We start from the raw sequence: 18,003 nt of genomic DNA, 5'->3' as shown, positions 1-18,003 counted from the left end.
TTCTTTGTTTTTAGTTTGCCTTTCTATTTTAGTTCAGTTTTACGTTTTTATTTTGTTTATTTTTTCAGGAGTACATGACCAGAGGGTCCAATACACCTTTGGTGCCACCACTTGAAGATCCAGTCAGCCCTTCACAAAAAGAAAGATAAGAACGTAAAGGAAGATCAAACACCAAAGAAGACACCCTTACAAGAACTCAAGTTAGTGTTCTCAAAGAAGTCGGGGAAGAAACGGGAGAGTCAAGTTCATCTTCAAAGGACAAGAGCAAAGTTGAAAACTTAGATCAAATACCTTTCCCAACCGAATCCGAGTACGACTCCGAGACTGAGTTTGGACTTTATACGAGTGAACCCGAGAACGAGCCAAGAAACGAGATGGCAAACATTGAAGAAATGTCAATGGGAGCTTACAAGAAGCGAATTCGTGAAGATGTTGGTCCAGGTTTAGTACAACCAGTGATACCTGCCACTGCCACATTCGAGCTGAAGGGACATATCCTCACTGCACTAAAGGATATCCAATTTTATGGGAAGGATCATGAAGATGCATTTAAGCATCTAGATGAGGTCAACGACATTGCTGACTATTTCAATGTCCCGAATGTTAACAGAGACACCATATTACTAAGGATGCTGCCAGTCACTTTCAAAGGAGCTGCAAAAGACTGGTTGAAAGCACTTCCTCCTGGTACAATCACTACTTGGGCTCAAATGCGTGAGAAATTTCTAGATCGGTTTTTCCCACCTTCCAAAATAGCTAAACTCAAGAAGGCAATAGCCAACTTTGAGCAACAGCCGGGGGAGTCACTATACGAAGCTTGGGAGCGCTACAAGGGATTGTTAAGGAATTGTCCTCAACATGATCTAAATGTTCAACAAGAGATGTCTATTTTCTACGATGGGGTCAATGTTATGAAAAGACAACTCCTTGACTCTCAAGGGCCATTGACAAAGAAGAATCCAAGTGAGGTCAAGGAGTTAGTTGAAGAATTCGCAAGACACTCTCGTGAGTACCAGAACCCAAGACAAGATGGAGCAAAAGGTAGTAGGGGTACGCATTCTGAAGAAATGGCTGCTATGATGGCGATGCTCAATACTATGGATCGGAGATTGACACAAATGGACCAATCAATTCATGCAATTAAAGTTGGGTGTGAACGATGTAATGGACCACACTTGACTAAAGATTTGAACTTGGATGAGTATGGGAACAAAAGGGCTCAAGTTTGCTACTCGAGTGGGGATAAGTATCATGAGGATTGGAGAAAACCAAAGAAAGAGTGGTTGCCATATGATGAATACAAGAAGCAAAAGGAAGAGAAATTTAAGCAGACAGGCCGAGGCTTCTATCAAAAAGAGCAACCACCAGCCGAAAAGAAAGTAGACTTGGAAAACATGTTGACCCGATTTATGGAAGCATCCGAGAGAAGACATGATGATATCGATGCAGTGCTAAAAGAACACATGAATATGATGAAAAAACAGAACAAAATGATGATTGACCAGCAAGCTTCATTAAGAAATCATCAAGCATCGATTCATGGTTTAGAAGTCCAAGTTGGTCAACTCACTACTTTGGTGAATAACAAATTATCTCCACAACTTCCCGAAAAGAAAGCTCAACCTCATGTTATGGCTATTGATACTGAAGAAGAGGCAATCTCTGAATTTTTGGAGGCACTAGAAGTGGAACCAAAGCAGCCCGATCCAAAGCCGAAGAAGCCGAAACTCGAAAATGAAGAATCTGCTGGAATACCCAGTTCACGTCGTGAGCCCGCTATGCTCACGTCGTGGACCCGGTCTGAACAAAAAAATTCCGTATCTGTTCCAGCTTATAAACCGCTTTTGCCATTCCCGTCCCGAACTAATCTTAGTCTACTGGAAAGGGAACATCTGGAGTTTATTCAACAAATAAAGGGTATTCCTATTAATACTCCTTTTATTAATTAATTATCAAAAATTCCAGAATACGCGAAGTTCCTACAAGATCTAATAGACACTCGACATGAATTAAAGAAGAATTCTCAAGTGATTCTTAGTGAGCAAAGTTCAAGGGCTGTATTGGGAGAGTTACCTAAGAAGATGGGAGATCCCGGACGCCTCACTCTTCCATGTGAATTTGGTAACAATTTGAAGACTTATGCTTTAGCCGATTCCGGGGCTAGCATAAATTTGATGCCTTTTTCGTTCTACCAAAAGTTAAATATTCAGAAAATGAAGGCAACAAAATGAACATCCACATGGCCAATCGTTCGGTGACGCATCCAAGAGGAATTATGGAAGACATCCTTGTTAAAATTGGGAAGTTTGTTTTCCCAGTTGATTTTGTAATTATGGATATGAAAGAGGATGCAAATATCCCAATCATTCTTGGTCGCCCTTTGCTAAATATTGTTGGCGCTCTAGTTGATGTTCGTGAATCTAAGCTTACACTAAGGGTTGGTGATGATAAGGAAGATTTTGGAATACAAGATGGATTTCAAGGATATGATGTTAAAGGTGAAGTGTTCAATATTGAAGAAGGGAATGAACTTGAAGAATTACAAAAGCTTATGGAGGAAGAAATCAAGACAATTAATCAAGTCAAACGCACTACTCCAGTGGTGAAGGAAGAGAAGGATACTATGGAGCTTAAGTGTGAAGACAAATTAGAGACTAAAGGGATAAAACGCAAGCTCGATGGAGACGAAGTCAAGGCTAAAAAGGAAAACTCAAAGAAGGCGTACATTAGACGATTCCAAGCATACAAGAGGCGATGGAAGGAGCAAAAGATCCAGGTGGTGGACTCATCTGAAGATTCAACGTAGGAGGCACGTAGTCCAGCTCAAGACTCCTCAAAAAGAAGCGCTTCTCGGGAGGCAACCCGAGTTTGGTTTGCGTTTTCTTTATTTTTCTTTTTAGTTTTTGCATTTTTAGTTTTAGGGAAATCGATCATATCATCCAAATCACTTTATACATAATATAGCACTTAGATTGGGGTCAGTTTAATTAAGTGGTAATAATTAATTACAATTTAATTTTTGAGAAACAGACGAACTCACGGCGTGAATCATTATGGTTCACGATGTGAGTCTAGTATGACTTACAGATTCCTTTTTAGGCCGATATATTACCCAATTCATTACCTGATAGTAGTCCGGCCCACTTAATCTTTAAATTGAATGGCCCATTTGTATAGCCCAGATACCGGTTGAAATAGTCCCCAGATACCGGATGAAAGATACCGATGACAGTTACCGGTTGAAAGATACCGATGACTGATACCGGTTGAAAGATACCGATGACAGTTACCGGTTGAAAGATACCGACGATATTATATGGTATGTGGTATGATGGGGGAACTCACTAAGTTTTGTGCTTACAGTTTCTGGTTGTCGTTTCAGGTACCTCTTCGTCAAAGGGGAAGGAGCCGGCGGTGTAGCAGCGCATCACACACATGATTTCCGCACGGAGTTTTCTGGGATTGTACTCTGATTTTTATTACTTTCGATGTTATGGTTTTCAGACACGCTGCTATGGTTTTAAAAAATATGATATGACATTGGCAATGTTTGGTAAACTATCTTATGAATTACTTATTTAAAAATGAAATTTTTGGCCTCGAAATTTAGGATGTTACAATGTCCAGCTAAATCTAGCTGCTTCTGTTAGCTAGATGAAGCTGGAACTCATGGTTTTGATGCATTAGATTTGACTTTACTTGTTGGTAATATGCTTGTGTTGATTGATTTTACCTAGCATGTTTAATTTAATATTTGATTGCTTTACATCCTTGTTCTGTGTAGTTAGTGAATACAAATCTGCATGAATTTGAATACCTAATAATTCAGTGAACACTAGTTTATTAGAGCTAAGATCAAACCAGTCTTTGATAAGTAATTGACTCATTGAATTAAGATGTGCTAGAGAACTCATATTATGACTGTAATTGTGTTTTGATTAATCAATCTTACATGGCTCCAATCTTATTCAATAATTGATTCTATGTTAACTATTGTGTGACCATACATAGACTTACATGAATCAATTAAAGTTAGTAGATTTAGAACTAAATTGCTAATACCATCTTAATTGGTACCAACAGTAATTGTCATAGCTAAATTATAAACCATTGAGAGAAAGTGGATTCGAACTAACAGAAGTGTTTTTAGTAATTGATTGAATTTGAGTAAAGTTCGTCTGATCTTGTAAAATCAGATAAAACCCTTTTAAGCTGTTAATAATTAGATTAATTTAGTAGTAAGTAGATTAATTAGTTAACACCGTTCCCTGTGATCGACACCCGACTTACCCAACTATTCTATAATTCGACTAGGTACACTGCCTAGGTGCATTTTAGTTAGTTAAGTTAGTTAGGTTATGAATTATAAAATTAGTGGGTACTTTTGTGCACATCAAGTTTTTGGCGCCGTTGCCGGGGAACGACTTAGTAATTGCTAATTTATTTTCATTAAATTAATCGATCCTTTTTGTGGGGTAAAACCTGCAAAGAGTTAATTTTTTTCAGTTTCAAATTTTTTTCTGCATTACAGAACTCACGACGTGAGCTTTACAGGCTCACAACGTGAATCCTATGAACCCAGTTTTCTTTGTTTTTAGTTTGCCTTTCTATTTTAGTTCAGTTTTACGTTTTTATTTTGTTTATTTTTTCAGGAGTACATGACCAGAGGGTCCAATACACCTTTGGTGCCACCACTTGAAGATCCAGAGTCAGCCCTTCACAAAAAGAAAGATAAGAACGTAAAGGAAGATCAAACACCAAAGAAGACACCCTTACAAGAACTCAAGTTAGTGTTCTCAAAGAAGTCGGGGAAGAAACGGGAGAGTCAAGTTCATCTTCAAAGGACAAGAGCAAAGTTGAAAACTTAGATCAAATACCTTTCCCAACCGAATCCGAGTACGACTCCGAGACTGAGTTTGGACTTTATACGAGTGAACCCGAGAACGAGCCAAGAAACGAGATGGCAAACATTGAAGAAATGTCAATGGGAGCTTACAAGAAGCGAATTCGTGAAGATGTTGGTCCAGGTTTATAATAACCAGCGATACCTGCCACTGCCACATTCGAGCTGAAGGGACATATCCTCACTGCACTAAAGGATATCCCATTTTATGGGAAGGATCATGAAGATGCATTTAAGCATCTAGATGAGGTCAACGACATTGCTGACTATTTCAATGTCCTGAATGTTAACAGAGACACCATATTACTAAGGATGCTGCCAGTCACTTTCAAAGGAGCTGCAAAAGACTGGTTGAAAGCACTTCCTCCTGGTACAATCACTACTTGGGCTCAAATGCGTGAGAAATTTCTAGATCGGTTTTTCCCACCTTCCAAAATAGCTAAACTCAAGAAGGCAATAGCCAACTTTGAGCAACAGCCGGGGGAGTCACTATATGAAGCTTGGGAGCGCTACAAGGGATTGTTAAGGAATTGTCCTCAACATGATCTAAATGTTCAACAAGAGATGTCTATTTTCTACGATGGGGTCAATGTTATGAAAAGACAACTCCTTGACTCTCAAGGGCCATTGACAAAGAAGAATCCAAGTGAGGTCAAGGAGTTAGTTGAAGAATTCGCAAGACACTCTCGTGAGTACCAGAACCCAAGACAAGATGGAGCAAAAGGTAGTAGGGGTACGCATTCTGAAGAAATGGCTGCTATGATGGTGATGCTCAATACTATGGATCGGAGATTGACACAAATGGACCAATCAATTCATGCAATTAAAGTTGGGTGTGAACGATGTAATGGACCACACTTGACTAAAGATTTGAACTTGGATGAGTATGGGAACAAAAGGGCTCAAGTTTGCTACTCGAGTGGGGATAAGTATCATGAGGATTGGAGAAAACCAAAGAAAGAGTGGTTGCCATATGATGAATACAAGAAGCAAAAGGAAGAGAAATTTAAGCAGACAGGCCGAGGCTTCTATCAAAAAGAGCAACCACCAGCCGAAAAGAAAGTAGACTTGGAAAACATGTTGACCCGATTTATGGAAGCATCCGAGAGAAGACATGATGATATCGATGCAGTGCTAAAAGAACACATGAATATGATGAAAAAACAGAACAAAATGATGATTGACCAGCAAGCTTCATTAAGAAATCATCAAGCATCGATTCATGGTTTAGAAGTCCAAGTTGGTCAACTCACTACTTTGGTGAATAACAAATTATCTCCACAACTTCCCGAAAAGAAAGCTCAACCTCATGTTATGGCTATTGATACTGAAGAAGAGGCAATCTCTGAATTTTTGGAGGCACTAGAAGTGGAACCAAAGCAGCCCGATCCAAAGCCGAAGAAGCCGAAACTCGAAAATGAAGAATCTGCTGGAATACCCAGTTCACGTCGTGAGCCCGCTATGCTCACGTCGTGGACCCGGTCTGAACAAAAAAATTTCGTATCTGTTCCAGCTTATAAACCGCCTTTGCCATTCCCGTCCCGAACTAATCTTAGTCCACTGGAAAGGGAACATCTGGAGTTTATTCAACAAATAAAGGGTATTCCTATTAATACTCCTTTTATTAATTAATTATCAAAAATTCCAGAATACGCGAAGTTCCTACAAGATCTAATAGACACTCGACATGAATTAAAGAAGAATTCTCAAGTGATTCTTAGTGAGCAAAGTTCAAGGGCTGTATTGGGAGAGTTACCTAAGAAGATGGGAGATCCCGGACGCCTCACTCTTCCATGTGAATTTGGTAACAATTTGAAGACTTATGCTTTAGCCGATTCCGGGGCTAGCATAAATTTGATGCCTTTTTCGTTCTACCAAAAGTTAAATATTCAGAAAATGAAGGCAACAAAATGAACATCCACATGGCCAATCGTTCGGTGACGCATCCAAGAGGAATTATGGAAGACATCCTTGTTAAAATTGGGAAGTTTGTTTTCCCAGTTGATTTTGTAATTATGGATATGAAAGAGGATGCAAATATCCCAATCATTCTTGGTCGCCCTTTGCTAAATACTGTTGGCGCTCTAGTTGATGTTCGTGAATCTAAGCTTACACTAAGGGTTGGTGATGATAAGGAAGATTTTGGAATACAAGATGGATTTCAAGGATATGATGTTAAAGGTGAAGTGTTCAATATTGAAGAAGAGAATGAACATGAAGAATTACAAAAGCTTATGGAGGAAGAAATCAAGACAATTAATCAAGTCAAACGCACTACTCCAGTGGTGAAGGAAGAGAAGGATACTATGGAGCTTAAGTGTGAAGACAAATTAGAGACTAAAGGGATAAAACGCAAGCTCGATGGAGACGAAGTCAAGGCTAAAAAGGAAAACTCAAAGAAGGCGTACATTAGACGATTCCAAGCATACAAGAGGCGATGGAAGGAGCAAAAGATCCAGGTGGTGGACTCATCTGAAGATTCAACGTAGGAGGCACGTAGTCCAGCTCAAGACTCCTCAAAAAGAAGCGCTTCTCGGGAGGCAACCCGAGTTTGGTTTGCGTTTTCTTTATTTTTCTTTTTAGTTTTTGCATTTTTAGTTTTAGGGAAATCGATCATATCATCCAAATCACTTTATACATAATATAGCACTTAGATTGGGGTCAGTTTAATTAAGTGGTAATAATTAATTACAATTTAATTTTTGAGAAACAGACGAACTCACGGCGTGAATCATTATGGTTCACGACGTGAGTCTAGTATGACTTACAGATTCCTTTTTAGGCCGATATATTACCCAATTCATTACCTGATAGTAGTCCGGCCCACTTAATCTTTAAATTGAATGGCCCATTTGTATAGCCCAGATACCGGTTGAAATAGTCCCCAGATACCGGATGAAAGATACCGATGACAGATACCGGTTGAAAGATACCGATGACAATTACCGGTTGAATGATACCGATGACTGATACCGGTTGAAAGATACCGATGACAGTTACCGGTTGAAAGATACCGACGATATTATATGGTATGTGGTATGATGGGGGAACTCACTAAGTTTTGTGCTTACAGTTTCTGGTTGTCGTTTCAGGTACCTCTTCGTCAAAGGGGAAGGAGCCGGCTGTGTAGCAGCGCATCACACACATGATTTCCGCACGGAGTTTTTTGGGATTGTACTCTGATTTTTATTACTTTCGATGTTATGGTTTTCAGACACGCTGCTATGGTTTTAAAAAATATGATATGACATTGGCAATGTTTGGTAAACTATCTTATGAATTACTTATTTAAAAATGAAATTTTTGGCCTCGAAATTTGGGATGTTACAATGTCCAGCTAAATCTAGCTGCTTCTGTTAGCTAGATGAAGCTGGAACTCATGGTTTTGATGCATTAGATTTGACTTTACTTGTTGGTAATATGCTTGTGTTGATTGATTTTACCTAGCATGTTTAATTTAATATTTGATTGCTTTACATCCTTGTTCTGTGTAGTTAGTGAATACAAATCTGCATGAATTTGAATACCTAATAATTCAGTGAACACTAGTTTATTAGAGCTAAGATCAAACCAGTCTTAGATAAGTAATTGAATCATTGAATTAAGATGTGCTAGAGAACTCATATTATGACTGTAATTGTGTTTTGATTAATCAATCTTACATGGCTCCAATATTATTCAATAATTGATTCTATGTTAACTATTGTGTGACCATACATAGACTTACATGAATCAATTAAAGTTAGTAGATTTAGAACTAAATTGCTAATACCATCTTAATTGGTACCAACAGTAATTGTCATAGCTAAATTATAAATCATTGATAGAAAGTGGATTCGAACTAACAGAAGTGTTTTAGTAATTGATTGAATTTGAGTAAAGTTCGTCTGATCTTGTAAAATCAGATAAAACCCTTTTAAGCTGTTAATAATTAGATTAATTTAGTAGTAAGTAGATTAATTAGTTAACACTGTTCCCTGTGATCGACACCCGACTTACCCAACTATTCGATAATTCGACTAGGTACACTGCCTAGGTGCATTTTAGTTAGTTAAGTTAGTTAGGTTATAAATTATAAAATTAGTGGGTACTTTTGTGCACATCAAGTTTTTGGCGCCGTTGCCGGGGAACGACTTAGTAATTGCTAATTTATTTTCATTAAATTAATCGATCCTTTTTGTGGGGTAAAACCTGCAAAGAGTTATTTTTTTTTAGTTTCAAATTTTTTTCTGCATTACAGAACTCACGACGTGAGCTTTACGGGCTTACAACGTGAATCCTGTGAACCCAGTTTTCTTTGTTTTTAGTTTGCCTTTCTATTTTAGTTCAGTTTTACGTTTTTATTTTGTTTATTTTTTCAGGAGTACATGACCAGAGGGTCCAATACACCTTTGGTGCCACCACTTGAAGATCCAGAGTCAACCCTTCACAAAAAGAAAGATAAGAACGTAAAGGAAGATCAAACACCAAAGAAGACACCCTTACAAGAACTCAAGTTAGTGTTCTCAAAGAAGTCGGGGAAGAAAACAGGAGAGTCAAGTTCATCTTCAAAGGATAAGAGCAAAGTTGAAAGCTTAGATCAAATACCTTTCCCAACCGAATCCAAGTACGACTTCGAGACTGAGTTTGGACTTTATACGAGTGAACCCGAGAACGAGCCAAGAAACGAGATGGCAAACATTGAAGAAATGTCAATGGGAGCTTACAAGAAGCGAATTCGTGAAGATGTTGGTCCAGGTTTAGTACAACCAGCAATACTTTCCACTGCCACATTCGAGCTGAAGGGACATATCCTCACTGCACTAAAGGATATCCCATTTTATAGGGATCATGAAGATGCATTTAAGCATCTAGATGAAGTTAACGACATTGCTGACTATTTCAATGTCCTGAATGTTAACAGAGACACCATATTACTAAGGATGCTGCCAGTCACTTTCAAAGGAGCTGCAAAAGACTGGTTGAAAGCACTTCCTCCTGGTACAATCACTACTTGGGCTCAAATGCGTGAGAAATTTCTAGATCGGTTTTTCCCACCTTCCAAAATAGCTAAACTCAAGAAGGCAATAGCCAACTTTGAGCAACAGCCGGGGGAGTCACTATACGAAGCTTGGGAGCGCTACAAGGGATTGTTAAGGAATTGTCTTCAACATGATCTAAATGTTCAACAAGAGATGTCTATTTTCTACGATGGGGTCAATATTATGAAAAGACAACTCCTTGACTCTCAAGGGCCATTGACAAAGAAGAATCCAAGTGAGGTCAAGGAGTTAGTTGAAGAATTCGCTAGACACTCTCGTGAGTACCAGAACCCAAGACAAGATGGAGCAAAAGGTAGTGGGGGTACGCATTCTGAAGAAATGGCTGCTATGATGGCGATGCTCAATACTATGGATCGGAGATTGACACAAATGGACCAATCAATTCATGCAATTAAAGTTGGGTGTGAACGATATAATGGACCACACTTGACTAAAGATTGTAACTTGGATGAGTATGGGAACAAAAGGGCTCAAGTTTGCTACTCGAGTGGGGATAAGTATGATGAGGATTGGAGAAAACCAAAGAAAGAGTGGCTGCCATATGATGAATACAAGAAGCAAAAGGAAGAGAAATTTAAGCAGACAAGCTGAGGCTTCTATCAAAAAGAGCAACCACCAGCCGAAAAGAAAGTAGACTTGGAAAACATGTTGACCCGGTTTATGGAAGCATCCGAGAGAAGACATGATGATATCGATGCAGTGCTAAAGGAACACATGAATATGATGAAAGAACAGCACAAAATGATGATTGACCAGCAAGCTTCATTAAGAAATCATCAAGCATCGATTCATGGTTTAGAAGTCCAAGTTGGTCAACTCACTACTTTGGTGAATAACAAATTATCTCCACAACTTCCCGAAAAGAAAGCTCAACCTCATGTTATGGCTATTGATACTGAAGAAGAGGCAATCTCTGAATTTTTGGAGGCACTAGAAGTGGAACCAAAGTAGCCCGATCCAAAGCCGAAGAAGCCAAAACTCGAAATTGAAGAATCTGCTGGAATACCCAGTTCACGTCGTGAGCCCGCTATGCTCACGTCGTGGACCCGGTCTGAACAAAAAAATTTTGTATCTGTTCCAGCTTATAAACCGCCTTTGCCATTCCCGTCCCGAGCTAATCTTAGTCCACTGGAAAGGGAACATCTGGAGTTTATTCAACAAATAAAGGGTATTCCTATTAATACTCCTTTTATTAATTCATTATCAAAAATTCCAGAATACGCGAAGTTCCTACAAGATCTAATAGACACTCGACATGAATTAAAGAAGAATTCTCAAGTGATTCTTAGTGAGCAAAGTTCAAGGGCTGTATTGGGAGAGTTACCTAAGAAGATGGGAGATCCCGGACGCCTCACTCTTCCATATGAGTTTGGTAACAATTTGAAGACTTATGCTTTAGCCGATTCCGGGGCTAGCATAAATTTGATGCCTTTTTCGTTCTACCAAAAGTTAAATATTCAGAAAATGAAGGCAACAAAAATGAACATCCACATGGCCAATCGTTCGGTGACGCATCCAAGAGGAATTATAGAAGACATCCTTGTTAAAATTGGGAAGTTTGTTTTCCCAGTTGATTTTGTAATTATGGATATGAAAGAGGATGCAAATATCCCAATCATTCTTGGTCGCCCTTTGCTAAATATTGTTGGCGCTCTGGTTGATGTTCGTGAATCTAAGCTTACACTAAGGGTTGGTGATGATAAGGAAGATTTTGGAATACAAGATGGATTTCAAGGATATGATGTTAAAGGTTAAGTGTTCAATATTGATGAAGAGAATGAACTTGAAGAATTATAAAAGCTTATGGAGGAAGAAATCAAGACAATTAATCAAGTCAAACGCACTAGTCCAGTGGTGAGGGAAGAGAAGGATACTATGGAGCTTAAGTGTGAAGACAAATTAGAGACTAAAGGGATAAAACGCAAGCTCGATGGAGACGAAGTCAAGGCTAAAAAGGAAAACTCAAAGAAGGTGTACATTAGACGATTCCAAGCATACAAGAGGCGATGGAAGGAGCAAAAGATCCAGGTGGTGGACTCATCTGAAGATTCAACGTAGGAGGCACGTAGTCCAGCTCAAGACTCCTCAAAAAGAAGCGCTTCTCGGGAGGCAGCCCGAGTTTGGTTTGAGATTTCTTTATTTTTCTTTTTAGTTTTTGCATTTTTAGTTTTAGGGAAATCGATCATATCATCCAAATCACTTTATACATAATATAGCACTTAGATTGGGGTCAGTTTAATTAAGTGGTAATAATTAATTACAATTTAATTTTTGAGAAACAGACGAACTCACGGCGTGAATCATTATGGTTCACGACGTGAGTCTAGTATGACTTACAGATTCCTTTTTAGGCCGATATATTACCCAATTCATTAGCCTGATAGTAGTCCAGCCCACTTAATCTTTAAATTGAATGGCCCATTTGTATAGCCCAGACCGGACTCAGGACGTGAACCAGTTAGAATTCACGACGTGAATCCTGAAACACACGGGACCACAGATTTAAGACAGAACCCATTTGACCTAGTTCATTTCTTTATCTCCCACGAAGTGAACGTGTTCCCTCTGGTCCCCCTCTTCGCAATTGGGGCCGACAATCCTCATATTCTTCTTGTGCTTATGTAATTCACCAATCTAGGTAAATTAATCTTCTTCACATTGTTTATTGTTGACTTATTTACTAGATTTAGGGGTTAGGGTTTGTATTTCTCTTGAATCTTAAAAATCGATACCCTAAATCTGTGAATTTCTTGATGCATGTGTTTGTAATGAGTTTGAAATCGTCGTAGGAGTAAACCCCATTGACATTGTTGGCCCGATTTTATTTCTACCTTGACCGATTCTGACTTCGATTACGAACTCACGACGTGAATTCTTGGGGATTCACGACGTGAATCCTGGGACTTGACATTTCCTGTTCTGTTTAATTATAATATTTTGGGATGTTTTTGTTGGCTGTGTTTTATGATTATTTTTGCAGCAATGGCTCCCAGGAGAGAAATTCCGACAGGGGTGTCGAGTTTACATCCGTTCTACAATTTCCCAACAACAATGTCCCAAGACATTTTGACCCGCTGGAACAACCGTCTGGGGTGGCTTTACAACCGTGAGATTGTTGTTGCCCCTACAATTAATTGGGCAAGGTTAAGGGAGGCTGGGCTTGTTGATCGAATGTCCCAGTATCTCACAAAAATATTTTTGGGGGATGGTTTTTCGTTTACTTGTTCGGGGTGGCTTAATCTTTTCCTCATTCAAGAGAAGGTTTATAAGGAGTTCTGTGTGGAGTTCTTCTCGACAGTGGCATTCCACGAGAATGTCCAAGACCCTCATTATCAGCGAGCTTTGATATTCCGTCTCGGGGGAGAGTACCATGAATGTAACCTTGTGGAGTTTTCTTGGAGGGTGGGGATATATAACCCCCAAGAGGCAATGACTCCTGAGTTTGGCATGTTCTTGAGGGAGGCGGTCAGAAGTTATACAGATGGTGTTACGGGGTTTAATTTTTGGCACAACATTGCTTCCGGAGTGTTTAACTCCGGGGTATCACCGGAGAACAGCATTCGATCCCCTATCCACCGATTACTCCACCGATTTATCACGTTTTCCATCAACCACAGGAGGCATGGGGATAAAGTAACGAAGCAGAATCTGTTTTTCTTATGGTGTATCTTACAGCCGGGAGTGTGTTGCAACATTCCTTACTTTTTGGCACGCTTTCTGGCTGATTCTGCTGCTAGTTCTCGCCCCGGGAGCCCTATCTGTGGAGGGCAATTCATTACACGTTTGGCCCGATCGTATGGTTTTCTTGTTCCTGATATCACTCGTTCCATGACTTGCATGGATAGGAATGAGTTTAGCATGGGTTATTTGGAGACAATTCGGGTTGTTCAAAACTTTGGATCTCACTGGGGTATTTTTGCATCAGATGATGAAGGTGGTGACCAGTCGGGTGAATAACCCGAGCAGCAGCCACAACCACGGACAAGGCGAAGGAATGTGAGAGGGAGAGGTGAACGAGGACAACCGGTGCACCAACTGTAAGTCCCAAAATGCTTGAGTATCAATCAGATCCGTTTGATGGTGCGGAATCCCAATCAAACGGATGATGTCAGATCAAATAGAAGAGAAAGAGAAGAAGAATATGATGAATCTTGTATGTATTGATATGAATGAAGATCCGGATACAAGATTCACACACACTAACACACACTCTCTTTTCTCTCTCTCTAGAACACCTTCAAATACACACACTTAAGCTCCTCTAGTGTTCATCCATCATCAATCTATTCCTCACACCCCTCACCCCTATATAAACTCGACTGGGCCACAAAATGGGTTTACGGCCGTAAACTCAGTTTACGGTCGTAAACTCACAACACATTACAGAAAAATACAATTTCTTAGAAAAGCAAAGTATAAACCATATTTTTGACCCAACAATCTCCCCCTTGGTTTATAGCTTTCTTTTCTTTTCTTAATTGACCCAACAAGCTCCCCCTAAAACTTAGCTGGCTATTCTTCATAATCTTCATTGGGAGCTTGGCTTCAGCTTTAATCTTCGAATTCTTCACAGCATCAAGATGAGCATATGAATCTTCCATGAATGACTTCATCTTGAGCAGTTGGGCTTTTCTTCAGAATTTGGCATTGAACGCACGTTGGGTGAGGAGGCTTCTTGATAAGATTCTTGAAAGATAGCGCTTTCAGCTTGAGAATCTTCAGAGAGAATATCAGAGAGAACTAATCTTCTGGATCACTTCAGCAGGTTCATAGATAGTAGCAGACTGATTGAGGAGGCTTCAATGCAATCCGACACATAATCTTCAATTGCAGCTTCACCTTGCTTCTGGGGTTGAAAGAAGGAATGTCGAAAGAATAATCTTCATTTCTTTCTCCTTCGAATGAAAATTCTTCGATGCTAACGGACGAGGCTTTGGCTCAGAAATTTTCAACACAAACTCCATGAGTCTTATCTATACCTGAAATTACTTTTCAAGACAAAACAAAACTAAAAGAAAAATTTAGCACACAATATTTTTGGATTTTTCATATTTTCTGAAAAAGAAATAAAACAGAAATAACACTATTTTTGGCTTTTTAATTTTTTTTGATTTTTGTTTGGTTTTCAAAATTCTTAATTCTCCCCTAATATTTAAATTAGAAGAAACTTTGAACAAATTTAACAAAAATAAAATGATATCTAACTTTAAGAATGATTTGGGATCAAAGTTTTTAGACAGCCTTTATCCACTTTTCGGTACCTTTTATCTTCACGTCTTTGTCTGGTCGATCGCCGGTATTGTGGTCCACTTAAACACGAAAAATTGTGACAATTTTAGGACATACTATTTGTTATAAGACAAGGTGAACCTAAGTTCCAAAATACTATATCTGATCCTAAGTTCCTAGATATTACATCTTAAGGACCATTCAGCTGACGACGACCAGGGATATTGTTGTCCACCTAAATTGAGCAGCGAGATCTATAGACAATCTTTGAGTGTTCAATTTTAATTGTACTAGAACATGGTTCCCGCTTCCTGATATGCCCCAGTAATCAAGGACTTCCAGAGTACTCCTTACATCGGGTGAGCAGACAATCATTAAGAGAGAAGATAGATTCAGATTATTGTTAATTATAATTTTAGAGGGATTGAGAAGTAGAAGGTTGCATATGCTGTGTACCAGGTCGGATTGTGAGTCACGCAAAGGAGACAGCATATGGCTAACAGATAGGAGGAATTTCATAGATATAATTTGCAGAGAAATAGATTTGCATATGTTGCAGTCCAGGTCGGATCTCTTCCAATCACGTAAAGGAGGCAACATATGACTGACAGATAAGAAGAGAAAGAAAACAATTTTCTACAGACCTAACTCATCGGAATTTACCAGTCGCCCCATCAATACCGGAATTAAGGACAAAATCCGCACATCGAGGAAAAGTTAATCCACGGTTCCAAGTACAGGTTCATTTAATGTGACGAGTAGATTCCCATATATATCTCCCTGCTCAACCTATCCAAGCGTCGTATTGTCAGGCTAAACGGATTTCACTAGGTCAAAATTTGTCAAGTCTATGAATTCCTTAAGTTCATTAATGCCTAGTCAAGTCCATTTATAATCTTTCGTGCCTACCAGCGCATCAAACCCAGAGCATAGACCCTTCAACTTTGGGTACGTTACGCAGACTCAGATTGCCTGTTATCACTAGATAATATCACTTCCCAAAACATCTCACTCAAACTCATTTCATCAACCAACATATTTTTGGATTTTTTTTTGATTTTCTAATGTTTTTGGATTTTGTTTAAAACTTTCTAATTTTTTGTTTTGTTTTTATTTCTCCCCCTAAATTTGTGCATGGGAGAGAAACGAAAGTAAATGCGCAAATTTAAACTATCCTAAAACAAAAATTAGTCTTTAAAGCGAATCAGCTTAAGAAAAAACTCAGGAGTATAGAGAGGAAAACTCAAACCGTAAGTCACCGATTGAATTTGCATCCAGAAGATCTGAGAACAGCACGCATAATCTCAGAACAGATCCGAAAATTCTTCATGTCATTAAGCACTAACCCCATGTGTGATCCCTTCTTTTCTTCCTTTCCCGCAAAGGACACATACTCCCAGACAATGTTCTGAGTGTTGTACAGTTGAGAGATGTCTCCTATCATGTGCCAGGAACAGCCACTACCAACAAACCGAAGTCTGATGATATGCCTCCATAGCTACTCCGACACAGAGCGGGATCAGTTGGTCTTTGGAACCCAGTCAATTTTGAAACCGGGTCGACCTTTGTCATCCTTGCACGGTACTCTCTCCCATGACATATCCTGTTTATCACAAACAGAAGATGAAGAAATATTATAGTCATTAGTTGATTTGGGAGAGTGAGCCTTTGGAACCCATTTGTAGTTGGGTTTAACCCATTTCTTTTTCGATCTGATGGGTGGCTCAGTACTTGCTTTTGATCTTGATGTCGGCCGTTGAGATGACTTTGATTTTGGCTTCACGGGAGCATCTCTTGGATTTGGCTTCTTGGCCGGCATTCCCTTCTTGTCCTTGTGGGTTTGATTCTTGACCTTCTGCGCGTTCCAGTCATCATGGTCTGAACGTGACCTTGAGGGGTTTCTTTTGAAGTATCTCCCTCTTGGCGCGTTCTGCCAGCCTTGTGCATAGTAGGGAACGTATGCGCGATTTGGACAATGTCTGGCAATGTGTCCAGGTGTTCCACAGTGAAAGCAAGTCCTTTTCTTCACTGGGAAATTGTTTCTTCCTGCCCCTGGTGGCGTATCCTTGCCTTGTCTCTTGTTTTTCGCACAGTTACAACAGGCACTCTGTTTCACTGGAATTGGTGGCCTGTATTTCTGAACAGCAAGTTGATCAGAAGCAACTGAGTTTGAAGCAACCGATTCAGAGTTCAAGGAGATGTTGGTTTGTTCAATGGTGTTCTCCTTGTTCTCATCCTCTACTACTTTACCTGCACATGTAACAGAAACATCAGGAGCATCAGGATTATCAACATTAATAATGCCTCCTGATACAAAACCAGCTGGTTTGCCATATTGAAGATGTGTCTCACTGTCAATTTCTTCCTGTGTCGAAGGGATGGATGTGTAGTTATGATTGAAAGGTGGAGGAACACTATCATACCCTAGACCCTTGTTTTGATTATCTTTGAATTTTAATTGGGTTTCAAATAAGGAGTCGACCTAATCTTCATATTTGTGTTTGTTCTTATTTTCCGCATCTTGTTCATCAAATCTCAATTAGGGTTTTAATCCTAACAAGTGGTATCAGAGCGGGTCTTTGAAGATCTATTGATTTTTGAAGTATCGGTTCTTGATTTGGTGATTTTCTGCACAAGTTATTGAAGATTATTGGTGTTTTGGCGGTTTGGAATCAAAGTTTTTTTTCCTACTGTTCATGGAGATTTACGGTGTTCTTCCACTGTTCATCTGGTATTCTTTTTAATATGAATTCGTTTTTGTGTTCATCGTTTGCTTAATCCCGAATCAATTGATTTTATTTCTTTGTTTTAAGCCAATTGGATCTGTCT

At 39.3% G+C, this 18,003-nt stretch overlaps 2 protein-coding genes and 3 non-coding genes across 5 annotated transcripts; 2 read left to right on the top strand and 3 right to left on the bottom strand.

The window, feature by feature from the left end:
• The first annotated feature begins 374 nt into the window (after positions 1–374).
• On the top strand, positions 375–2,806 carry LOC145129863 (uncharacterized). The gene is made up of 3 exons (XM_079064682.1): positions 375–1,223; positions 1,305–1,917; positions 2,211–2,806. The coding sequence occupies exons 1-3, from the start codon at positions 375–377 to the stop codon at positions 2,804–2,806; spliced, it is 2,058 nt and encodes a 685-aa protein (XP_078920808.1).
• LOC145151635 (small nucleolar RNA R71) lies at positions 759–865 on the bottom strand. The gene has a single exon (XR_013732199.1). It is a non-coding gene; the product is annotated as a small nucleolar RNA R71 (small nucleolar RNA).
• Positions 2,807–4,960: 2,154 nt separating the features above from the next.
• On the top strand, positions 4,961–7,392 carry LOC145129854 (uncharacterized). Its single transcript, XM_079064673.1, has 4 exons — positions 4,961–5,027; positions 5,148–5,809; positions 5,891–6,503; positions 6,797–7,392. The coding sequence occupies exons 1-4, from the start codon at positions 4,961–4,963 to the stop codon at positions 7,390–7,392; spliced, it is 1,938 nt and encodes a 645-aa protein (XP_078920799.1).
• Positions 5,345–5,451, bottom strand: LOC145151607 (small nucleolar RNA R71). Its single transcript, XR_013732172.1, has one exon. It is a non-coding gene; the product is annotated as a small nucleolar RNA R71 (small nucleolar RNA).
• A 2,562-nt stretch (positions 7,393–9,954) lies between the features above and the next one.
• LOC145151686 (small nucleolar RNA R71) lies at positions 9,955–10,061 on the bottom strand. The gene has a single exon (XR_013732247.1). It is a non-coding gene; the product is annotated as a small nucleolar RNA R71 (small nucleolar RNA).
• Between the last annotated feature and the right edge of the window lie 7,942 nt (positions 10,062–18,003).

Source organism: Lactuca virosa, chromosome 1, assembly GCF_052849685.1.
Source record: "Lactuca virosa cultivar CGN04683 chromosome 1, Lactuca_virosa_CGN04683_v6, whole genome shotgun sequence".
Lineage (NCBI taxonomy): Eukaryota > Viridiplantae > Streptophyta > Magnoliopsida > Asterales > Asteraceae > Lactuca > Lactuca virosa.
Note: the sequence above shows the minus strand (reverse complement) of the source record. Positions and strands in the feature narration are given on the sequence as shown.